The sequence below is a fragment of the Trachypithecus francoisi genome, unplaced genomic scaffold (genome assembly GCF_009764315.1).
Source record: "Trachypithecus francoisi isolate TF-2019V2 unplaced genomic scaffold, Tfra_2.0 Lachesis_group4, whole genome shotgun sequence".
Taxonomy (NCBI): Eukaryota; Metazoa; Chordata; class Mammalia; order Primates; family Cercopithecidae; genus Trachypithecus; species Trachypithecus francoisi.
Window position 1 is genome coordinate 28,789,501 of NW_022681469.1, and position 25,554 is coordinate 28,815,054.

Consider the following 25,554-nt stretch of genomic DNA (forward strand, 5'->3'; position numbering starts at 1 on the left):
TTGCTTTGCTTTTTTTTTGAGACGAAGTCTCACTCTGTCACTCAGGCTGGAGTGCAGTGGCATGATCCCAGCTCACTGCAAGCTCTGCCTCCCAGGTTCACGCCATTCTCCTGCCTCAGCCTCCCAAGTAGATGGGATTACAGGCACCTGCCACCATGCCTGGCTAATTTTTTGTCTTTTTAGTAGAGTTGGGGTTTCACCATGTTAGCCAGGATGGTCTCGATCTCCTGACCTTGTGATCTGCCCGAATTTTTTGTATTTTTTAGTAGAGATGGGATTTCGCCATGTCAGTCAGGCTGGTCTCGAACTCCTGACCTCAGATGATCTGCCTGCCTTGGCCTTCCAAAGCGCTGGGATTACAAGCATGAGCCACTGCACCCAGCTTCCCCCAAGACTTAGGCCCTGCTTTGAACTGTAGCCACAAGATAAGAGTCCCTGCTGCTTCATCTTGTGCTTGCCAGCCCTCTCCTCTGGGATCTGGGCCTTGTTTTCTATCCCAGCTGGGGTCCTGCCATCCACCCTATTTCCCATTTCTATTCTGGGAAGATGATCTCCAGATTGACCCCCATTTACTTAAGCCTGCTTACATTCCCCACACCTGGGGGCCCCACTTAACTAGAAAACCTAGCCCCAACTATGCCTAGGTTATGCCTAACTTGTGACAAAGACTCTCTCTTTGGCCAAACTTTATTCAGGCTCCTCTGAGCCCTCTTCTTAAGTAGGACTCAATCTTGACTCCATCCTGTCTTTGACCTGCCCAACCCAATTTTGGCAAGAATTCTACTGAATAAGTTTATCGAGAGTCTCCCCATCCTTAATAACTAATCAAATTCCTCATCCTCCACTTTTTTTTTTTTAAACAGAGTCTCACTCTATCACCGAGGCTGGCATACAGTGGCACAATCTCAGCTCACTGCAACCTCTGCCTCCTGGGTTCAAGCTTTTCTTGTGTCTCAGTCTCCCGAGTAGCTGGGACTCCAGGCATATGCCACCACACCCGGCTAATTTTTGTATTTTTAGTAGAGGTGGGGTTTCACCACATTGGCCAGGCTGGTCTCAAATTCCTGACCTCAGGTGATCCGCCCACCTTGGCCTCCCAAAGTGCCGGGATTACAGGCGTAAGCCACCACACCTGGCTTCATTCTCCACTTTTGATGTGTAAGTCCTTGGCCTGCCCTTAGCATGAATCCTGTTAGGTCACTTTAGCAGGAATCCCCCTATGTTTGATGTCTCTCTTTAGTAATTTCCTGTCCTACGATGTCCTCCTCCGGCTCCTGGCTATAAATCCCCACTTGTCCTTGTTGTATTCAGAGTGGAGCTCAATTTCTACTCCCTATTGCAATAGAGTCTTGAATGAAGTCCTCCTGACCATTTTGACAAGTGTCAGAATAATTTTTCCTTTAACATTTGCCGTGCACTTTGGACGACAACCGTGGGTAGCCCACTGCCCAACTGCCTTCTGGGTCATGCTGCCTCTTCTCCCTACTCCAGGAATCAGATCTTATTCCAGCCTCTTGAGCTTCTCTTCCACACTAGCCCCTAGCTGACATGTGTGGCAATACAGTTATTACAGGGTCAAACCTAGACAGGATGGGGCAATTCTATTCCAACCAACTTCATCTAGTTCATTCAGTCAGTCAGATAAGCAAAACATCTGAATACATTTAAGTGGTTTCTCAACATAAATAATATATTTTCAAAGAGCTTTCGTATTCGCGTTACAGACATAAACAAAATACATACACCCAAGACATAAAGTATCTGTCTTGTGCTATTTCAAATTAAAAAATCATCGCAGATACAGATCTTTGGTGTTCTAACGGTGCCATAAACACATTCGATGGCCTTTTTTTTGAACAAAGAATTGTGTGAGATTTTACCTCTTGGGTTCCAAGTATGTTTTTGTTTGTTGGTAGAGAGACTTTGTTGTAAAAGTCTCCTCACCTAGAGCTTTGGTGATTTTTCATGTTTTATTCATCTCTTTCATTCGGCTTCAAGTGAGGGAAGAACGTGATAAAATTCAAAATTTACTAAATTTCGTGTTAATGTCAGATATGGAACTTTCCTCTTGACTGTCTCCTTTCATTGGCGGTGCTACTGAAGCCTTTTGTTGGGAATGGTGCACCAACCATTCATTGGTTCTCATGGCTTTGCAGTGGAGGCAGTGCCTTTCACTCATTTGGTAACTTCCCAGATTCCTTTGCCTCTGAGCCATTTTTCTCCTCTTAATACTGTCTGGTGATGGGTGGTGTTCACTTTCACTCTCCTTCCATGAGGAGGCTTCTGAGTTAGATTCTTCACTGCCACACTCCGTAGTATCACTGTCATGTTGGTTCTGGTTCACCTCATTGAACTGAGACTGGTGCCTGGCTCGTCTTTGTTCAAGATAGGCATTGACCAAAGCTACTTCTGAGTTGGTTACAGGAGTAAGTTGGCTCTGCTTTGGTTTCTTCATTGTCTGTGAGGGATCCCAGGCACCGTCTTTGCTTTGCCACTTGTAGGAAGTCTCTTTGCTTGCTAACAACCAATGAAACATATCAAGTTAGTAACATTGTTGGTTACTATAAATTCCTATTACTTAAGAAGCCTGTGCACATATAGCTCACTCTTAGTAGCCATTTGTCAAGCCATTGCTTTTCTCCAGTCACCTGCAAGTGTTGGCAGCTGACTGCATTTTCCAGTACCATATCCCAACTCCTGCAGACCAGAGAGCTTAGATAGATGCTTGACATATCACTTTTGAAGTTTTGTGGATGCTAAACATAATATCAAAGGAAAAGATCTTTAAACTTTTCCGGGGAAGAACACTTTTTTTCCTTTGAAAATTGAACTCTTAAAGATTCAAGCACGTATATGAATGTGATTTGGGGAGCAGGAACTAAGAAGGATCTTTCCTTTATGTAGTGGTGTGCTGAAGTTGGCTTGTACCCGCTCAGAAGAGCTGATAAACTTTCAGTAATTTTGTGAGATAGTTAAACATAGCCATTATTAAAAACTAAATTATAACAACTTAAAATACATTCAATTAATAAAAATAGAGGTAATAAATACTCAAAACCTATCACTTCCTAATTATCTTACTGCATTTGATTATGCTGTGTGCTCTTCTGGTTTTTTATGTCTGTTGTATTTGGATGTTGGAAACTCTATGCTGTGTTTTCTTTCTTTTTTTTTTTTTTGAGACAGAGTCTTGCTCTGTTGCCCAGGCTGAAGTGCAGTGGCACGATCTCGGCTTACCGCAACCTCTGCCTCCCAGGTTCAAGCGACCTCTGTCTCCCAGGTTCAAGTGATCCTCCTGCCTCAGTCCCCCTAGTTGCTGGGATTATAGGCACATGCCACCATGCCCAGCTAATTTTTTTGTATTTTTAGTAGAGACAGGGTTTTGCCATGTTGGCCAGGCTGGTCTCGAACTCCTGACCTCAGGAGATTCACCCACCTTGGCCTCCCAAAGTACTGAGATTACAGGTGTGAGCCACCACGCCCGGCAGAAATTCTATGTTAAGGATACACTACTGCACATCTCCTCCCAACTCCATGTTCAATGACATGCTGTGGGTAGCTTAAAATCAGCTTTAGTAAAAGTATTTATACCATGAAAATCAGCAAACACTAAACATCAGGGCTTGATGTATGGTTTTGTTGATTATCTAGGCTTAAGAAAATGACGGAGAACATGTTACTAATGCACATTACATTTCAGTGTCATCCCTGTAGCCACTAGATTGTGACTAACCCTGCAAAATGAGGAAATATTCTTCCAGTATTTTAGAACTATTATCCATTCCATCAAAGAAGTCACTCACATCACTGACAACTAAGTTAAGTTCCAACATACATCTATCTTCTGCTTCGCTTTCATCTCACTCCTTAGCTTAGAGGAAAATGACATTCACGCTGAAACTATACTTGTTCATCAATTGCAGCCATGGTTGGCTAAGGTGCAAGGGTCTGGCAAAAATCAAGGAGAGCGTTTTGTGAGAATCAGTTGTCTATATGAAATTGGCCAAAAGGAGTATTGTATATTTTATTATTTATAAATGGTGTGATATATATTTACTTATTTAATTTTTATTTATTTAATTTTTTGAGTCAGGAACTCGCTCTGCTGCCCAGGCTGGAGTGCAGTGGCATGATCATGGCTCACTGGCAGCCTCGAACTCCTGGGCTCAAGTGATTCTGTTGCCTCAGCCTCCTAAGTAACTGACACCACAGGTGCAAACAACCATGCCAGCTAATTTTCTTTCTTTTTTTTTTTGAGACGGAGTCTCGCTCTGTCGCCCAGCCTGGAGTGCTGTGGCTGGATCTTGGCTCACTGCAAGCTCCGCCTCCTGGGTTTACGCCATTCTCCTGCCTCAGCCTCCCGAGTAGCTGGGACTACAGGCGCCCGCCACCTCGCCTGGCTAGTTTTTTGTATTTTTTAGTAGAGACGGGGTTTCACCATGTTAGCCAGGATGGTCTCAATCTCCTGACCTCGTGATCCACCCGTCTCGGCCTCCCAAAGTGCTGGGATTACAGGCTTGAGCCACCGTGCCTGGCCGACTTTTTGTATTTTTGTATTTTTAGTAGAGATGGGGTTTCACCATGTTAGCCAGGATGGTCTCGATCTCCTGACCTCGTAATCCGCCCGCCTCAGCCTCCCAAAGTCCTGGGATTACAGGCGTGAGCCACCGCACCTGGCCCTAATTTTCTTTTTTTAAGAGATAGGGTTTTGCTATGTTCTCTAGGCTGATCTTGAAGTCCTGGCCTCAAGCAGTTCTACTTCAGCCTCCGGGGGTGCTGAGATGACATGCAACCTTTATATCAGTAAAATTTTTAGTAAGCATATGTACACACAGGAGTTTTGGAGAGCCAGTTGTTAAACATTTACCAGCACACCACTGCTTATAGGTTGTTGAAAAAGATGTCATAGACAGCTCATAATCCTGTAATAGCACTAACAATGAGGGTGTGGGAAGGGCAAGCAATGTGAAGGGAGAGTGCTAAGCAGTGAAAAAAGAACTTGAGCTCTACCTCCCAGTAATTCATAGCTTCTTGCTAAGCAGCTAAACTGTCCCTCTGCACTAGGGAGTCCAAAAGCAAAAACTCACCCAATCCCAATGGGCCTTCTCTAGTGTGCAAAGTCTGACAATGCTCTAAGCTGTTCATCTCTGTTGTTTGCTTTCCACACTCAGCACAAATTTCTTTCTTCATCTTTCTTTCTTTTTTTTTCTTTCTTTTTTTTTTTTTGATACTGGGTCCACTATGTTGCTCAAGCTGTGGTCTTGAACTGCTTAGCTCAAACAGTCCTCCTGCCTCAGCCTCCTGAGTAGCTGGGACTACAGGCATGCAACACCACAAATAGGCACTGGTTCTCACCTTTCTTTACTGAAGTACTTGTCCCACTGCCTTCATCCTTTTTATCCTCAGACATCTGTTTCAGAAACATAGGTTAGTAAGAGTGATCTCAGTTGTTTTATGATAATATGTACTTGTTATAAAACACTATTGCCAAGGCCCATTGACAATGTCTGATTTTTATTTTATTTTATTTATTTATTTTTGGAGAGTCTCACTCTGTTGCCCAGGCTGGAGTGCAGTGGCATGATCTCAGCTCACTACAACCTCTATCTTCCAGGTTCAAGTGATTCTCCTGCCTCGGCCTCCCAAGTAGCTGGGATTACAGGTGCCCACTACCATGTCCGGCTAATTTTTGCATTTTTAGTAGAGACAGGGTTTCACCATGTTGGCCAGGCTCGTCTCGAATTCCTGACCTCAAGTGATCTGCCTGCCTTGGCCTCCCAAAGTGCTGGGATTACAGGCGTGAGCCACCAGGCCTGGCCTGACAATGTCTACTTTTAAACATTCAGTTTAAACAAGTACTTACTGGTTAAATAATAAGCTAATTCCAGTATGTATCGAGTTCCTGTTATAGTGATCCTACTTCCACTTCCCATTAAGACTATGCTTCGGGCCGGGCGCGGTGGCTCAAGCCTGTAATCCCAGCACTTTGGGAGGCCGAGACGGGCGGATCACGAGGTCAGGAGATCGAGACCATCCTGGCTAATATGGTGAAACCCCGTCTCTACTAAAAAATACAAAAAACTAGCCGGGCGATGAGGCGGGCGCCTGTAGTCCCAGCTACTCGGGAGGCTGAGACAGGAGAATGGCGTGAACCCGGGAGGCGGAGCTTGCAGTGAGCTGAGAGCCGGCCACTGCACTCCAGCCTGGGCGGCAGAGCAAGACTCCGTCTCAAAAAAAAAAAAAAAAAAAAAAAAAAGACTATGCTTCGATAGCAGAATGTACCAAAATGTTTTGAAACAAACAAAATGGAACAGACTTGAGAGAAAATAATACTGATAAGGAGCTATAGCTTATAAAGCTTTCCTGTACCCATTCACATTACAGAGAAATAGTGTTTAAAAATTTTTGATAGTACTCAGATTAGTTTAGTTTTTTGTTGTTGTTGTTGTTTTGAGACAGAGTCTTGCTCTGTACGCCCAGGCTGGAGTGCAATGGCGCGATCTCGGCTCACTGAAATCTCTGCCTCCCAGGTTCAAGGGATTCTCCTGCCTCAGCCGGGATTACAGGCATGCACCACCACGCCCGGCTAATTTTGTATTTTTAGTAGAGACGGGGTTTCTCCAGGTTGATAAGGCTGGTCTTAAACTCCTGATCTCAGGTGATCCGCCTGCCTCGGCCTCCCAAAGTGCTAGAATTATAGGCATGAGCCACCGTGCCCGGCCCAGATTAGTTTAGTTTTTAAAGGATGTTTGACCAGGGTACATTATTGATAGTTCTTTAAGATAGAAGATATCTACCATACACAAAGATCTTTACCTGAATTCATGAACTTAATAACTCCTTAATCCCTCCGAAAGTTTCCTCCAAAATGTAATCATAATATATTATTTGTGAATATGGCAACCAGAAGAAATGGATTTCTTTGAATAGTTCCAATTTCAAATATTCTGCCCCCCAATACTCCATAAATATATTTGTCCCATTTTTCAGATTAGTGTCCCATTTTCTGATGCTGAAAGTGATTTTGCCAAAAGACACAGATATAAACCAACCCTTTCAGAAAATAACAAAAACTAGAAATTTTCATTAACGCCTTTGACATATAATTCTCTCTCCGGGAATCTATCAGCAAGAAATAACCCTCAGAAGAAAGCTTTGTGCACAGAAACAAAAGACCTTAAGGAGCATAAAAAATGATAGCTATGGTTGGCTTTAAGTGTTGAAATGGACTTTTTCTCTCCCAATTTGTTCAAATTGTCTACAATTAGGAAAAAAATGAATTTATGTGGAAGTCCAGTTTCTTTGGAATGAAAAGTGCCATAGTTGGGTATTTGTAACTGCAATCTAAGATCCTCGGCTCATTCTTTTCTTAATATCTGATCTCTGCAATGGTAGGCAAGCATCTTTAATGAGGTGCCTTTTTGTTTTCTGGGTTACAGCAATCATTCTCCAAAAATCTTGAAAGTGGAGTTCTCTTTTAAGATACCACTTTCTGGCCAGGCATGGTGGCTCACGCCTGTAATCCCAGCACTTTGGGAGGCCGAGGCGGGCGGATCACAAGGTCAGGAAATCGAGACCATCTTGGCTAACACAGTGAAACTCTGTCTCTACTAAAAATACAAAAACAATTAGCCAGGCGTGGTGGCGGGCGCCTGTAGTCCCAGCTACCTGAGAGGCTGAGGCAGGAGAATGGCGTGAACCTGAGAGGTGGAGCTTGCAGTGAGCCAAGAGCGCGCCACAGAACTCCAGCCTGGGTGACAGAGCGAGACTCTGTCTTAAAAAAAAAAAAAAAGAAAGATACCACTTTCTAAAAAATGCTTTTGGAAGGGGCTTAAATATTTTAAATTTAATATGTATCACTTAGATTAGGTTATAGAAAAGGAAAAAACCCAAAAGAATTGGAAGTTTATAAACCTAAAAGTTAACAGTAGTTGGTTATTTCTACATAATCTGGAGTGATTTTTATTTTGTTTTGTCTTCTGCCCTATAATTTCCACATTTTCTATATAATGTGTACTTTTGTAATAGACGGGAGAAGGTGTTTAAAAACACTTATTAGGTTTATATCATTTCCACAGAAAGCTCTCACATTTGATGTCAAATCAAAACATAACCACAAAATCAAAAGAAAGATTTTGCATTAAACTAAGTGGGATCATATGAACTGTGGTTATGAAAAGCATTTTATTAACTGTCTTTGTGTGTGACTCAGTGAGTGAAAACAGCAGGAGTGCCTGCCCTGAGGGGCAGAGTAGAAAATGTGGGCCATGGCTCTCTTTCTGCCACTAACAACTCTGATTTTTCCAAGCCACTTAACACCTCTTAAGCTCAGTTTCCACATAAACAAAATAAGGAGTATGGATTGCTATTGTCCAGAAAAATACCACACTAACAATATGAATAAACATAATATAAAAATATAAACTAAATATAGTATTTATAGTCTGAAAGCAAAAGGGTGAATGCTGCTTTAAAAAGTGGCAAATTCAGAGGAAATCAGTGTGCTTCGTGTTGGAGGATAATTACCACATTTCCATCGCGCTTTTACCGTTACCTCAAAGTTTGTAAATAAAGTCTCAAAGTTTAGCAGAGAAAACGAAGAAGTTCAAAGTGAAGGAAAAATTCCATCCTCCTTTACTAGCTCTCATATGGTTCTCAGATTTCAAATCTGGGAGCCTTCAGAAGAAGCAGCCCAGCAGATTGTAGCCGTCACAAGGGTACAAAGTGAAAGATGAAACCTCAAACATAATTAAGGTTTTAATCAGGACTGAGTAGATCTAAGTGGACATTTCAGACTATGCTTTGATGCAAACAAATAATTTGACAGGAAATCTGGGTATATTCCTCTTCTGTCACTAACACTTTTGTGACATTGGACAAGTCACTTAATTTCCTTGGGCCTTATCAATAAAAAATGGGTGGGGGAGGGTTAATGATAACTTACTTGCCTACAGACAGGAGGCTGGACCACATGCTCTCTTGAGGTCCTGGAAGCTCAAGGCTGCATGACTCCCGAGAGCTGATGCAAGCAAGGGAGCAGAAAAATATCTTAGACTGGGCCGGGCGCAGTGGCTCACACCTGTAATCCCAGCACTTTGGGAGGATGAGGCGGGTGGATCACAAGGTCAGGAGTTTGAGACCAGCCTGGCCAACATGGTGAAACTCTGTCTCTACTAAAAATACAAAAATTAGCTGGGCGTGGAGGTGCACGCCTGTAATCTCAGATACTCAGGAGGCTGAGGCAGGAGAACCGCCTGAACCCAGGAGGCACAGGTTGCAGTGAGCTGAGATCATGCCATGCACTCCAGCCTGGGCGACAGGGCGAGACTCCGTCTCAAAAAGAAAAAAAAAAAAATAGCTTAGACCTCTTAATTCATGATGAAATTGCCACTGATCAATTTCAATTTTTTTGTTAATTTTCTAAAGTAGCTTTGCTTGCCAGGCCAGACAAATTCAATATACTTAGCTAGGGAGTCTAAGACACATATAAGTTATCACTATTCTAAATCTCCTTTTGGCTAAGTATTTACCTTAAGAAGCATTTAGACTTTAGATGAAAGCTCTTCTTCACCAGGAGGTGGTGGGTTATCAAAAAGTCTTTGATTATTAGAATGGAATCCAGCTGGCATGGACATAACAAACCTTCTCCACCCCATCCAGAACTCATAGAGCACTAAGTCTTACTGACCACTGCCAGCACAGGGCTCTGGCTATAATGTTACTTGATGGTGGTTTTCTTAATCATCAGCCTGGAATTAATGACCAGCAAGGATATCATGTCAGCGAATTATAAGAGCTTGGTTACCGCTGGGCGTGGTGGCTCATGCCTGTAATCCCAGCACTTTGGGAGGCCAAAGCGGGTAGATCACTTGAGGTCAGGAGTTTGAGACCAGCCTGGCCAACATGGTGAAACCCCATCTGTACTAAAACTACAAAAATAAGCAGGGCGTGGTGGCTTGCGCCTGTGGTCCCAGCTACTAGGGAGGCTGAGGCAGGAGAATCACTTGAATCCGGGAGGCAGAGGTTGTAGTGAGCCAAGATTGCACCACTTCACTCCAGCCTGGGTGATAGAGCGAGACTCCATCTCAAGAAAAAAAAAAAAAGAGCTTGGTTACTCATAATATGTTGGAAGCATCACATTCCTGATAAAGTAGGATATCTCATTCTTAAGACGATGGCATTTTAGTGGTGACTTTAGTTCTGTTTAGTCTAGCTCTGCATCTTATTCTATGCAGAAAGTGTATTGCCTCATTCTAAAAACCCCAAAATCCTACAGCATGTATCCTATCAATATGACAACTTTTGTATCTTTGATAAGAATCACATGGCTAGAAAAGGGATTTGGAAGTCATTAACCAGCAGGGAGGTTTATGCCAGCATATGGATAAACTGTAAACAATCTGAATATTTCAAACTTGCAGAATTTTTTGGTGCAAACAAAAGACAGAAAATTCTGCAGTCATTAAAAGTGCTGCTGAGTGAATATAATTTAGAGAAGTATTTCCGATATATTATTAAGCTTAAAAAGCAGGATATGAAAATATATGCAATATAATGCCAACCATGTAAGATCAAAGACAGAGAAATGGAGAGATATATATTGGGATAGAGAGAGAAAAAAAACAAACTGGAAGAACATACTCCAAAATGTTAACAGCGGTTATCTCTGGGAAAGAGGATAACTGTAGCTTTATATTTTCCTCTTCATCCTTTTCCATATTCCCAGATTCTGCAGAATAAGATTGCATTCTTTTTAAAACTAAACAACTTTTAAAAGTAGTTTCATCAAAGTATAGTAAATGTATTTTATGGAAATTTTCCTAGTGTACAGTAAACATATTATTTAAAATGAGAAAAAAGATATCCTACCCAGACAGAAGCCCTAGAGAAGAACATCAGGACAAATACAATGACAAAATACCAAAGCAGAAAGTTCCCTATGGTCCCACAAGAGTCATCCTTCCGGCATTCATAATCCTGATTTGGAATGGCACAATTTAAAGGTATGGGAGGAGGATCTACCTCCCAAAATAAGGAAAAAAGGTCTCCCATGATGGCTCCTTGCTCAAAAAATAAACCACGCTCAAAGGGATAAAGATGACTGGGAACTACTTCACTCCCTCTATGATGTATGACAATTTCCTTGGCAACTTATTATGACATATAATAAGCAACTGTTCTAGGAACTGACAAATGCTTCTTGGATTTCTAAGTTTGTGGAAGGCTTATTCAAATTACTTCTGTGAATGTTTACGGTATTTTCCCCCATACCTCAATATGGTGCGTTCTGCCTTAATTTTTTTTCCTAAAACTTGTATATACTATATTTTCCTATCTTTACATCTAAGTGTTTATTGTATCCACTCATTTTAATTCAGACTCTTTTATATGTATCATGCCATTGCAAATTATCATAGACAGTTCTAATGTATTACTGATTGAACTGTGTTCCCTAAAATTCATACGTTGAAGCCCTCACCTCCAGTGTGACTCTATTTGGAGACCAGGCCTTTAAGGAGGTAATTAAAGTTAAATGAGGTCATAAGGGTAGGGCCCTAATCCAATACAACTGGTATCCTTATAAGAAGACAGCAAGGATTCACGAGCACAGAAATCAAGGTCACAATACAAGGTGGCCGTCTGCAGGGAGACCTGCCTCAGGAGAAACCAACCCTGCTGACAATTTGATCTTAGACTTCCAGCCTCCAAAATTATGAAAAAAAAAAATTTCTGTTGTTTAAGCCACCTGTCTATGATATTTCGTTATGGCAGCCCTAATACATAATGCTCACTGTCATTTGGTCAGTAGTGTTCTTTTTTAAGCCTTGAATAAATGCACAACAGTTTATAGATTACATAAAGAGGGAAAAACACAGATGTGCCCGTTATGAACTACTATGAACTATGTCACATGCATACAATTTCTTCTTAGGAAAGTCACATACGGAGTGGGTGGGAACCCGGTATTCTAATTATTGTTATTATTATTTTTTTTTTTTAACAGAGTCTCACTCTGTGGGCCAGACTGGAATGCAGTGGCACCATCTCGGCTCACCACAATCTCGGCTTCCCAGGCTCAAGTAATTCTCCTGCCTCAGCCTCCAGAGTAGTTGGGATTACAGGCATGTGCCACCACGCCCGACTAATTTTTTGTATTTTTAGTAGAGGCGGGGATTCAGTGTGTTAGCCAGGATGGTCTCTATCTCCTGACCTCGTGATCCGCCCGCCTCGGCCTCCCAAAGTGTTTGGATTACAGGCGTGAGCCACCACGTCCGGCTGGTATTTTAATTTTGACTGTACCTTGAGCCCTTTCACTTTGAACAATTTTCAAGTTAGTTCATCTCTAAATCTAAAACTAGAGCAAAACAACATTGCTGCTAAAGCAATCTAAAAATGATAAAACTTAACTAAAAAAGTTAGCTCTTTAAGAGCACAGGGTACCTGCCGATTTTCATTAATATACAATACCACGCGGTATTAACCTTAAGATCATTTTAGGAAAAACTTTGGCCATTGGGCATACATGATGTAATAATCCAGTAGCTTATTGTGACATGGCTTAATGTTTTTATTAGAGGCACACTTCAGAACAAATCCCCAGGCCCTGGGCTTCTGGCTGTTGACTCTCTAACGCGTCATCTCCTCCAGGAGGCTTGCAAGAGCTGGGGCTGGGCTGTACGTGCCTCCTTGGGGCCCACTGCACCCACCTCACCTGCCTTCGAAATGCATCTTTGGGCCTCTGCTGGGGTTGAGCTCCTCTGGGTAGTAACCAGGGGGCTCTTATTTTCTGTATCCCTGCACCTCGCTCAGCGGCACACTTGTGCTAAATGAAACAAAGCCGAACCTTTTCCTCAGGATGAGAAGCTCTTCCAAAAAATAGATAGGAAAACGTGTTGTTATTATTTTTAATCTCAAAACCACCAGCAACTTCAATAAAACAAATTTTGGGTGTGCTTGTTACTGCTGCACCCTATGAAACAGATTATTTAAGAATTCAGACGGCCGAGCGCGGTGGCTCAAGCCTGTAATCCCAGCACTTTGGGAGGCCGAGACGGGCGAATCACGAGGTCAGGAGATCGAGACCATCCTGGCTAACACGGTGAAACCCCATCTCTACTAAAAAATACAAAAAACCAGCCGGGCGAGTTGGCGGGCGCCTGCAGTCCCAGCTACTCGGAGGCTGACGCAGGAGAATGGCATAAACCCGGGAGGCGGAGCTTGCAGTGAGCTGAGAACCAGCCACTGCACTCCAGGCACGGTGGCTCATGCCTGTAATCCCAAAAGGCAGTGGGAGGCCGGCAGGCGTCTGGGAGGCTGAGGCGGGAGGATCCCTTGAGGTTAGGAGATAAGAGACCAGACTGGCCAACGTGGCGAAAACCCGTCTCTACCAAAAAAAAAAAAAAAGAATTTACATGGGGTCAGAACTCTTGACACAGATGTTTTAGCACAGGGGAAAGAAAGAAATGCTTTGTCACTGATGGTGTCTGGCCACTTTATCACGCCACTCTATTCTATGGTGAGCCACCCTACTTAATCAGTTTACACATGTCCATAAATGCCCTACGGAAGCTAAAATTATATTAATAGATACAAAATTCAGCTCGTTATAATTATTTTTACTGCGGGTTCTCTGAATTTTGCTGCTTAGCTTTCTCCCGCAGCTGAGTATGAGCCACAAAACCAAGACCTGTTTCCCTGGTAACGCTGCTAGAGCCAGGGCCTGCGACCCCTCCCTTTCTCGCGAGAAGAGACTGCCCAGTTCTTCCGGTAACTTTAGAGCCGCCTGCCGGTCACCTCCCTCTTGCCCTTGGCTTCGCGCATGCCCAAAGAGAGTGGCGGGAGTCTGCGTTTTCCGTCCAGAGGACATGGTGCGTTTTCGGGGTCATGTTTGTGCTTCCTGTTTTGGAATCCACGCGGGTTGTGGGAGTTCCGCGCCTCCTAATCTGTTCGGGGTTTAGCCAAGGGGGGATATGACTAGGCGTCCCGCCTCTCTAGGGGAAGGGAAGAAAGAAGCAATAGGGTTGCTGAAGTTCGTGCCGAGGAGCCCGGGAGGGAAACTCTGGACTGGGAAATTGGGACGCGGGGGGCTGAGTGGCGCGAAGGCTATTGCTCTATCCCCTATGTGATACAACTCCTTGTCGCTGGAACAAATTTTGCACTGTCTGTAAGAGTTGAGCCTAGCTGAAGGAATTATAAATCCCAAATGTGGACCAAAACAATGCACGTTTTCCCCTCTCTCCCTCTCACTCCCCTCACTACCCCATTATGAGTACGTGCCCTTCTAAAACTTAAATCCTTATCCTTTATCCACACACAAAAGGGAGATCCCTGGAGTGCAGCCGTCCAAATGCAGAGTTGTTTAGATAGTAATGGCGTCTGCATGAGAATGTAAAAGAGTCCTTATGACTTACAGGAGATATGGAATATAGCCTCCCAAAACTTGATATTTTGAGTTTCTGAAATTAGCCTTCTGCCTAGTCCTTGTAACATACCCCAAAAACAAAATACAAAGTATTTCCAGACATAATCATCAATCCTTAAATTACAAAATAAAGACATTTTATGTATTGGAAGTATTAAATTGTTCTTAAATAACCAGCCACGGCTGGGCGCGGCGGCTCACGCCTGCAATCCCAACCCTTTGGGAGGCTGAGGCGGATGGATCTCAAGGTCAGGAGTTCGAGACCAGCCTGGCCGAGATATTGAAACCCCATCTCTACTAAAAATACAAAAATCAGCCGGGCACGATGGCGGGCGCCTGTAATCCAAGCTACTGGGGAGTCTGAGGCAGGAGAATTGCTTGAACCCCAGGAGGTGGAGGTTGCAGTGAGCCGAGATCGCACCACTGCACTCTAGCCTGGGAGACAGCAAGACTCGGTCTCTAAATAAATAAATAGCCAGCCACTTCTCTGTTGATTATACTGTGATGCCAATGAAGTTATGTATAATTTTGGGTTCCCTTTTTATATACTGATACTAAAATGGAAAAAGTTTTGGTAAAACATTTTAAAGATGAGAGAAGGTATATGTAGTTTCAGTTACCTTTGTAAGGGATGCAAAATTTGGTTTTTAAATAGAGCAATAGTTTCTTTTGGTTAATTCCTGTGCTTTTTGTTTTTTTCATAGATGCAGGGGGAGGCACACCCTAGTGCCTCCCTTATTGACAGAACCATCAAGATGAGAAAAGAAACAGAGGCTAGAAAAGTGGTCTTAGCCTGGGGACTCCTAAATGTATCTATGGCTGGAATGATATATACTGAAATGTAAGTGAAGCCCAAAAAAAGTGAAAAGTTAAGAAGCTGGTGACTGGTTCCACAGGTTTTTGTGTTTGTTTTTGATTTTTGGTGTTTTTAAGTTCATTGGAAAGCCTTTCTAATTTTTTTTCAGGACTGGAAAATTGATTAGTTCATATTACAATGTGACATACTGGCCCCTCTGGTATATTGGTAAGTAATTAATTTTCACTGTAACTTACATTTATCAATGAAAAACTGCTTTCAGATTTAATTCAGCTTAGTATACATTTCCTTATTCAACAAGTATTTGACTGCCTGCTGGGTTGTAAAAACTGGGAATACACCAGAAAGAGAGCAAGGTAAAACCCTGGTATTATGAAAGGAACATTCTCTTAGACAATCAAATTAATAAACAACACTTCAGGTAATTATGAGTTCTGTGAAGAAAAATAGGTTCAGAGGTTAGTGAGATTTGTTTTTGTTACTCTCCTGAAATGCCCTTTCTGCGCCTCTACCTTTTTACCTTTCAGGACCAGCCCAGATTTCTGCTTCATTGATGCCTTCCTCAGTTGTCACATTCTTTCCTCTCTTCTTGTCTGCTCTCCCATAGTCCTTGGGTATAAAGAGTCTTTATGGATGTTAAAATAAATTTCATAGTCTATACACTTTAATCTAAAGTCTTTCACAGGGAGATAGTGTGCCATGTTGGGAGAGCAAGGGATTTGGCGATCAGCAGACCTCAGTTAGAATCATGGCTTCACTAACTCTATACTCTTGTAAGAGTCACTTGGCTTCTGAATGAGTGTTGGTTTATATTTAAAATGAAGGTGAAAATATTTACTGTACAGGGTTGCTAGGATTAGTGCTATTTTAAAACTCACTAGTAAATTACCTACACTTATTTATTTATTTATTTATTTATTTTTTGAGAAGGAGTCTCGCTCCATCACCCAGGCTGGAGTACAGTGGCAGGATCTCAGCTCACTGCAACCTCCACCTCCCAGGTTCAAGCAATTCTCCTGCCTCAACCTCCCAACTAGCTGAGACCACAGGTGTGCGCCACCACACCTGGCTAGTTTTTATATTTTTAGTAGAGATGAAGTTTCACTATGATGGCCAGGCTGATCCTGACCTCAGGTGATCCACTTGCCTCAGCCTCCCAAAGTGCTGAGATTATGGACATGAGCCATCATGCCCAGCTGCCCTACAGATAATAGACATTCGTTAAGTTATAGTTTTTATGAGGAATAAGAAGGTAAGAATAAGAAGGTAATTTTAGTTAGTTTGCTAAGTATAGAAGGTTTTTGTGTTCTCCAATAAATGCCCTCCTCACCCCCCTTTTATTAAAAAAAAAAAAAATTATTCTCTTCCAGAGCTTGCTCTTGCATCTCTCTTCAGCCTTAATGCCTTATTTGATTTTTGGAGATATTTCAAATATACTGTGGCACCAACAAGTCTGGTTGTTAGTCCTGGACAGCAAACGCTTTTAGGGTTGAAAACAGCTGGTGAGTGTTTTACATCTCTTGCAAAGGTGGGGAAAAGGTTGACAATAAATCTTTCTCAATTTAATTTTCCCATTTCGTAGACTCAGAGCTGGAGGGGACATCAGCTATCTTAAGCAGGATACAATAAATTTTCTTATGACCAATGATTGTCATTCCTTCTTGTATACAGTCAACTATTTCATGTAAGTTTGTTCCATTGTTCAGGTGCAATTAAAATTAATGACTGACTTGCTGAGTTGAAACCAGTTTCTAATTTTGCACTCTGAAAATGGTAAACACCTAATTTGTGTCCTTTGGTAATAATACATTCTGTGATTTAACAACCAAGTAACTCTGTTAACTTTTTTCCCTGAAGAAAAAGACTTAGTTGCTTAAATATATTTTCATATAATTTTATTTGTATGTACATACACATATGTTGCTTTTTTTTTTCCTTCTAGTTGTACAGACTACTCCTCCACATGATCTGGCAGCAACCCAAATCCCTCCTGCTCCACCTTCTCCTTCAATTCAGGGTCAGAGTGTGTTGAGTTATAGCCCATCTCGTTCACCCAGTACCAGTCCCAAGTTCACCACCAGCTGTATGACTGGTTATAGTCCTCAGCTGCAAGGTCTGTCCTCAGGTGGCAGTGGTTCTTATAGCCCTGGAGTGACCTACTCGCCTGTCAGTGGTTATAATAAGGTAATGACTCTCTTCTCTTGTCTAGTCACATTATTTTAGAATTGGGAGGTATACTAAAAATCACCTAATGAGTCAAAACTTATTTTATCAATGAGCAAACTGAGACTTGACTTGCCCAGAACACCCATTTAAAAACCAAGAATATCTAGTTTAAAAAAAAAACACAATATCTCAAACACAGCATCTTAAACAGAAAAAATTAGCATTTGCAGAGATAACAAACTTAGGTTCACCATCTACGATCTTTCAGAAGTCTTTAAAACAAGTTGAAACCATGATTTTTTACTTTGGTTGCTTTTACTCATGTTTTCCCTCTTTCTTTCCTTCTTCATGTGAGGCCTTTGTATATCCTTTTAGAGTTTTAGTGTGTTTTATCATGTTGGAGTGTCTTCTAATCTAAAAACTGGGATTGTCACATGGTTGGGTTTTTTTTTTCCCAATGAGTACAAATGATTCTTGAGTATGGACACTTTCCATGGAATAGTGGGAATTTTCATTCCCACTCCCACAGTAATGTGAAATTTTGTTCTAATTTTTAGGATTAATAGAAACTGGATTGACAAATTGAAATTTTGACTCATTCCTGAAGCATAAAACTATTACTATAAGTGGGGCATTGAAAGAAGAGTGGTCATTTCAGATGCTGTCGCTACTGTGTTGGACTGACATCTCTATAGCTGCTAGTTAAAAGAGGAGTCTCTGGAGATGAAACGGACACACTGTCTGCCCTTAACCATTTACATATTTCTTTGTAATGAAATTCCATACTACTGGTTATCCAATATTAAAATTAATTTTGGCAGGTAATAGAATTTTGAAAATTTTGTACAAGTTAAATTTTTATGAAAAAGTATATATGTAATGAAAATTCATAACTCATAGGTAAATGCGACTTTTAAAAATAATTTTTCACAAGATGATACTAAATGATCCTTATAGAAAATTGGGGCCGGGCGCGGTGGTGGCTCAAGCCTGTAATCCCAGCACTTTGGGAGGCCGAGACGGGCGAATCACGAGGTCAGGAGATCGAGACCATCCTGGCTAACATGGTGAAACCCCGTCTCTACTAAAAATACAAAAAACTAGCCGGGCGACCTGGCGGGCGCCTGTAGTCCCAGCTACTCGGGAGGCTGAGGCAGGAGAATGGCGTAAACCCGGGAGGCAGAGCTTGCAGTGAGCTGAGATCCGGCCACTGCACTCTAGCCTGGGCGACAGAGCGAGACTCCATCTCAAAAAAAAAAAAAAAAAAAAGAAAATTGGAAAAGTAAAATAGAAGGAAAATTATTATAGTCCTGCCACACAAAAATAATCTGTTTCATGGCTATTTAATACTCATCTAATGGGTATACCATGATTTACTCTTGAATATTTAAGTCATTTTCATTTTTAAAAAACTTTTTAATGTGTACTAAATAGCCCTGTACATAAAATTCTTCATAAATTTGGGATGGGAGTGTCTATCCAAAAGAACTGTACCAATTTACATTGTCACAGAAATGTAGAAGATAATTTGTTTTACCTCACTCTTGACCATCAAGTTAATTTAAAAAAAAAAAAGAATCAGGCCGGGCGCGGTGGCTCAAGCCTGTAATCCCAGCACTTTGGGAGGCCGAGACGGGCGGATCACGAGGTCAGGAGATCAAGACCATCCTGGCTAACACTGTGAAACCCCGTCTCTACTAAAAAATACAAAAGACTAGCCGGGTGAGGTGGCAGGCGCCTGTAGTCCCAGCTACTAGGGAGGCTGAGGCAGGAGAATGGCGTAAACCCGGGAGGCGGAGCTTGCAGTGAGCTGAGATCCGGCCACTGCACTCCAGCCCGGGCGACAGAGCGAGACTCCGTCTCAAAAAAAAAAAAAAGAATCTCTGGTAATAAGAAACATGACAGGCTGCGCGTGGTAGCTCATGCCTGTAATCCCAGCACTTTGGGAGGCAGGCGGATCACGAGGTTAGGAGATCGAGACCATCCTGGCTAACACGGTGAAACCCCGTCTCTACTAAAAAATACAAAAAATTAGCCGAGCATGGTGGCGGGCGCCTGTAGTCCCAGCTACTCGGGAGGCTGAGGCAGGAGAATGGCCGGAACCCAGGAGGCAGAGCTTGCAGTGAGCCGAGATCAGGCCACTGCACTCCGGCCTGGGCGACAGAGCAAGGCTCTTGTCTCAAAAAAAAAAAAAAGAAAAGAAAAGAAACATGACAATAGTCTATTGTAACTTTTAACAAAGATTTCTTTCAAAGCCACATAGCTAAATCAGGAAGTTCTCCTTCTTTACTCGTGTTTTGGGTCTGTATAATCTGATATTTTTTCTTGGGTTGCTATTTAATTATAGAGTATAAAATATATATATATACAGAAACTTTAAATGTTTAATAGTCTTATCTGTTTATCTCTTTGTGGTTTGCTCTGTTTTTAAGTTTAGAAATTTTCTCACCTTCAGAATTAATTCCCCCCCCACTATAGTATAAGATGATAATTTTACTCATTTTTATTTTATGCTAAAATTGATAACTAGTTGTCCCAATATCATAAATTATTTTTACCTTTAATTGACTTGGAGCCTTCTTTGTATTACATGTGATTTTGCGTATTAGAGTCTTCTGGGTGATTCTGTTTACTTGCTATGTTTTTAATGTTGTGTGTAGCAGTTTCATTGTGGACTGTTAGAACAAAAAATGTCAAATACTATTTCATTTTTGCTTCAAAAACAGATAAATCAAGCTTATGTTCTATTTGTACAAAAGAAGTGACAACACCAAAATATCAAGTATAATTTTTATTTTTAAAGAAATAATTTTTTTCTTACATTAACTCTCCCTTTGTACCTACTCTTTTCCAGTCATTTCTTCTGCCTTGTATATCTTTATATTTACAAATTAGAAAAAATAATGAATTGAGTTTTTTTTAACCTTAGTAATCTTTCTTTTTTTTAAGTCTTAAAAGATGTATCAGGAAAATATCAAAAGAAAGTAAAGGTGACGGCCGGGCACAGTGGCTCACGACTGTAATCCCAGCAGTTTGGGAGGCTGAGGCAGGCAGATCACAAGGTCAGGAGATCGAGACCATCCTGGCTAACACGGTGAAACCCCCTCTCTACTAAACAAAATACAAAAAATTAGCGGGGCATGGTGGTGGTCACCCGTAGTCCAAGCTACTTGGGAGGCTGAGGCAGGAGAATGGCGTGAACCCTGGAGGCAGAGCTTACGGTGAGCCGAGATAGTGCCACTGCACTCCAGGCTGGGTGACAGAGCAAGACTCTGTCTCAAAAAAAAAAAAAGAAAGTAAAGGTGACAAAGGCATATCAGGAAAACATAAAAATAAGGTGGTAGTATTAACAATGTATAACTTCAGAGGAGTAAGAATTATATGAGACAAAAGGTCATTTTAAGTTGATGGAAGAAATAATACATAAGATGAAATAGTTACAATCCCAATCCCTGTATATTGAATAGTACAGCATCATAAAATGTAAAGCAAAAACCTTTAGAAAAATGAAATCAATACACACAATTGTATTGGAAGACTGTAGCATTATCAGTGTCTGATAAACTAGGCAACAAATAAGGACACAAAAGATTGGAGCAATAAAATTTAATAAGACAACCTCCATAAGAATACTATTGAATATTGTACCATTCTATTTGAGATGGTCATGGAATTGTACATGTTGTATTTTCTGACCAAAACAAAAACTAGAAATTAAAAATAGAAGTTTGAAAAATACCACTAAAATATTTTAAAATACTCACCAAATTATTAGGTTAAATTAAAATTAGGAAAACAAGAATGCTTCAGTATCAGAATTTGTGGATATAGTAAAAGCTATATGCAGTGGTAAATTCTTAACCTTAAATGTTTTTATTTTTGTTTTTTGGGGAAGTTTTTTTGAGACAGAATTTCACTCTTACCGCCCAGGCTGGAGTGCAGTGGTGCGACCTCAGCTCACTTCAGCCTCCACCTCCTGGGTTCAAGCGATTCTCCTGCCTTAGCCTCCTGAGTAGCTGTGATTACAGGCACCCGCCAGCATGCCCAGCTAATTTTTTTATTTCCAGTAGAGATGGGGTTTCACCATGTTGGCCAGGCTGATCTCCAACTCTTGACCTCAAGTGATCCACCCACCTCGGCCTCCCAAAGTGCTGGGATTACGGGCATGAGCCACCTCGCCCTGCCCATTTTTGTTTTAAAAAATAAAAATAGATGTACTAAGAATTCAGGTCAAAATTATAAAATTATAACAAGGAGGATACAGAAAAAATGATAGATATGTGGTACAACGTGGATGAGTCCTGAAAACACTATGCTAATGAAAGAAGCCAGTCACAAAAGACCACATATTATATGATTATAGTTATATGAAATGTTCAGAGTGGGCAAATCTATAAAGACAGGAAGATTAGTGGTTATCTAAAGTTGGGGTGGAAAGGAAGGAGAAAAGGAGATTGATATCTGATCAGTTCTTTTTTAGTGGGAGGAAGGAAAAGAATGTTCTGAAATTGATTGTGATGGCTGTATAATCCTGTGAATATACTAAAACACATTGAGTTGTGCACTTTACATGAGTGAATTGTGTGGTGTGTGAATTTATATCTCAGTAAAGCTATTTTTTAAATGATAAAAGCAAATGTTAATGAGTTATTATCTAAGACTTTTTTTTGTGTACATGGGAAATCCCATAAAATAGACAAATCTGTCCAATCAGCAGGGCAAATAAGACATAGACTTAAGGAGAAATTGAAATGGAAGATATAGAAAAGGATATAGAGAAGTTTAAACCAAAATGAATATTTTTACGTTTTATGGTAAGAGCAGAGAATAGCTATTACCATAACGTTTCATGTCTCTGTGTTGTTACTCATCTTTTAAGTTATTCTCTCTGCTGAAAACACTCTTAACATCATCCTTTGTTTGTTTAATGATGATAAAACATACCATTTTTAAGTGCATAGTTCAGTAGCGTTAAATGCATTCAAATTGTGCAGCTGTCACCATCATTGTCTCTAGAACTTTTCATCTCCCCACTGAAACAATGTGCCCATTGAAAACAGTTAACTCTCTTTTTCCACCCCCTAAGTCTCTGGCAACTACTATTCTGTCTCTCTGAATTTGATACTCTAAGTACATCATGTAAGTGGAATCATACAGTATATGTCCTTTAACTGACTTATTCACAAGCATAATGTCCTCAGGGTTCATCCGTGTTGTAGCATGTGTTACAATTCCCTTCCTTTTTAAGGCTGAATAGTACTGTGTTGTATGTATACACCACACTTTGTTTATCCACTCATATGTTGATGACTTCTACTTTTTGGCTTTTATGAAGAGTGAATGCTGCAGTGTACATGGCTGTATGGCTTATCTGTTTGAGTCCCTGCTTTCAGTTCTTTGGGGTAAATATTAAGAAGTAGAGTTTATATATCTATTTTTAATTTTTTGAGGAAACACTCTATGGTGTTTGTTTTGGTAGAGATGGGGTCTTGCTATGTTGCCTGGGTTGGTTTCAAACCTCTCGACTCAAGCAGTCTTCCTGCCTCAGCCTCCCAAAGTGCTGAGATTATAGGCATGAGTCACCACACTTGGCCCCATACTATGGTTTGTAGCTACTTACATTCCTACCTTAGAATATTTGCATAATGATATATCAAACAAAGCATAGTATTTTAAAATAGTTGCTTGTATTAGTCTGTTTGGGCTGCCATTAAAAAATGCCACAGGCTTTGTGGCCTGACAGAAATTATTTTCTCATAGTTCTGAATGCTAGAAGTCTGAGATCAAGGTCCCTGCCAGTTTGGCTTCTGGTGAGGGCTCTTTGTGGTTTATGGACAGCCACTTTGCCCTCCCGTACCCTTTCTGGTATCTCTTCGTGTAAGGACACTGAGCCTGTCAGAACAAGGCCCCACTCCAATGACCTCACTTAGGCTAATGATCCTCTTACTTCAAAAACAGCCACATTGGGGGTTAGGGCTCCAACATACGAATTTGGGGAAGACACAGACATTCAGTCTATAATAATGTTCACTTTTTTCCCTCTGGACTGTAACCCTCTTGAGCACAGGATTATGTGTTTTTATTCATCTTTATTTCCTTAGCCCAGTATATGGAATATAGATGCTACCTCAGTGTCTGTTGAGCCAAACTAATAACTTAGAAAAGTTGATGAAATACATTACTTTTCTTGGGAAAAAAAGAAAAGCCAAAAATTGGCTAAGAAGTAGAAGACGAAAATGAGAGAGAAAATTTAAAAACGATACATCACATACATCCCCAGAAGACTGTAGGGCTCTTAAGTTTTATTATTGAGTTCTTTTAAACTTTGAAGAAACAGTTACTTTATAGACTTTTTATTATGGAAAATCTCAAACTCACAAAAGTGAAGAGACCAGTTTTAATATAGTGAACTCCTGTGTATCTTTTACCCATCTTCTAAAAGTTATTAATATTTTGCTGGGGTATAGACAGCTAATTCTGATCCAGTAAAACAACATGTTAACATCAACTTGAGTTAGAAAACAGGATTGAAATCCTGATATGATCTTCAGCAAGTTATGTAAACTCATAAGGCAAATATAGTAATCATGTGTACCTGTTACTGAAAAGATAAAGTAAGACAGTGTATGTATTAAGCATAATTAGCACATTGTCTGACATATATAATGATTGCCAGATATACTTGGTATATCAAGTATATCTTGGTATTCAATATGAATATTGATATTGGTATTCATATTGAATACTTGGTATTCAATATGAATTATTACCAGATACAGAAAAGATGAGAACACCACTACCTATTTTACTTTATAGAATGTAATAAAACTTAAAGCACAAAATAGTTCCCCCTGGGATCTGTAAAAAACAAACCAAAAAAACTTAAAAATAAATAGGACAATGTGAAAGTTGTAAACTAAATAACGGTTTGAATTCACAGAAATTACACTTCTTTTTCTTCTTTTCAAAATAACTTTTAAGGAATAATTGATAACCAGGTACAGTTTATCCTAGCAATGCAAGAAATCTATTAATACATTATATTCAGGAGTTCATTTAAAACTTAAAGTTTGAAAAGCTGTTTCCTAAAAACACCCATTTTAATATTAAAAACTTTGGTTAAGTGGCTGGATACACGGTAAATATCGAAAATCAATAGCTTACAGTTATATATATGCCAGCATTATTTAATTAGATCTATAGGGGTTTCCAAATTCCTTTCATAATTGATTAAAAAACATAAGATCCCAAGATTGAGCTTTAGAAGTGGGCCAAAATATTGCCAAGAAATATAAGAGATGCTAGATGAAGAGAGAAAATGTTCTTGGATAAAAAGATATTGTTATAAAGATTTTCTCCCTACATGCTAATGTATAAGGTGTATGCAATTCTAATTAGTCCCAGTCTACCATTTTTTAAAAATAGATTTATGCAAGTTACTCATTGATTTTAAAGTTAATATAGAAAAACAAATGAGCCAAGAAAATTTTGAGTAACAGGATACTTCCCCATAGACATTAAAACTTAATAAGTGAAATATTATGGCCTCTAGGCAAAAATAGGCCAATTAATGCAATAATAGCCCAGATATAGTGTATATAAGGATGTAATATGTTAATTTTAAAAATAAAAGAAATCTGTGTGGAAGAGAATTAACATTTTTATTTTCAAACAGCATTAAACAGTTACAAGACTGATTAATCTTTAACTTATTGCAAGCTAATATAAAGTGATCATGAGACCCCAATAGAAAAAAATTGTAAATGTACTTGAGTAAACATTTAAATAAGTAATCCAAGTGACCAGTAATTGTATTTTTTAAGTGTTTAACATCATAAATATAGGGAAATGCAAATTAAATGTCCAGTTTTTAAAATTCTTGTATATCAAGTAACTGTTAATATGCTTTCACCAAATAATTTCAGTTTTAGGAATCTGTTAAAGGAGGCCATCAGAAATTCAAAGATTTATGTATAGCTATCTTCATATAACATTGACAAAGCTGTGTATATTTTAGAGATTGTAAAATACATAAAATATGAAAAAGGATTATATTATCTCTGGGTGGCAGAGTTACAGATGTTATTTTATTTACACTTTCTGTTTTTAAAAATATGCATGTGTTACTTTTTTTTTTTTTTTTTTTTTT

At 40.2% G+C, this 25,554-nt stretch overlaps 2 protein-coding genes across 3 annotated transcripts in view; one reads left to right on the forward strand and one right to left on the reverse strand.

The window, feature by feature from the left end:
- Nucleotides 1-1,669: 1,669 nt before the first annotated feature.
- On the reverse strand, nt 1,670-11,134 carry SSMEM1 (serine rich single-pass membrane protein 1). Its single transcript, XM_033192861.1, has 3 exons — nt 10,870-11,134; nt 5,356-5,410; nt 1,670-2,517 (listed from the first exon to the last, which is right to left on the reverse strand). Exons 1-3 carry the CDS (start codon nt 11,050-11,052, stop codon nt 2,021-2,023), a joined length of 735 nt encoding a protein of 244 aa, XP_033048752.1. The 5' UTR covers nt 11,053-11,134; the 3' UTR covers nt 1,670-2,020.
- A 2,603-nt stretch (nt 11,135-13,737) lies between these two features.
- Nucleotides 13,738-25,554, forward strand: part of TMEM209 (transmembrane protein 209) — a 44,333-nt gene continuing 32,516 nt past the window's right edge. For both annotated transcript variants that reach the window (XM_033192862.1, XM_033192863.1), the window contains exons 1-5: nt 13,738-13,868; nt 15,127-15,263; nt 15,388-15,446; nt 16,610-16,741; nt 17,182-17,423. In XM_033192862.1, the coding sequence (XP_033048753.1) occupies nt 13,866-13,868; nt 15,127-15,263; nt 15,388-15,446; nt 16,610-16,741; nt 17,182-17,423 (573 nt within the window). In that variant the 5' untranslated portion in view covers nt 13,738-13,865. The remainder of the gene's footprint in view (nt 13,869-15,126; nt 15,264-15,387; nt 15,447-16,609; nt 16,742-17,181; nt 17,424-25,554) is intronic.

Coding starts and splice junctions, on each gene's coding strand:
- SSMEM1 (XM_033192861.1), bottom strand. CDS start 11,052: ATGGGAGACCTTTTTTCCTTATTTTGGGAGGTAGATCCTCCTCCCATA. Junction 5,411..10,869: donor TCTCTAGGGCTTCTGTCTGG/GTAGGATATCTT, acceptor TTTCTGAAACAG/ATGTCTGAGGATAAAAAGGA. Junction 2,518..5,355: donor AAGTACTTCAGTAAAGAAAG/GTGAGAACCAGT, acceptor ATTGGTTGTTAG/CAAGCAAAGAGACTTCCTAC.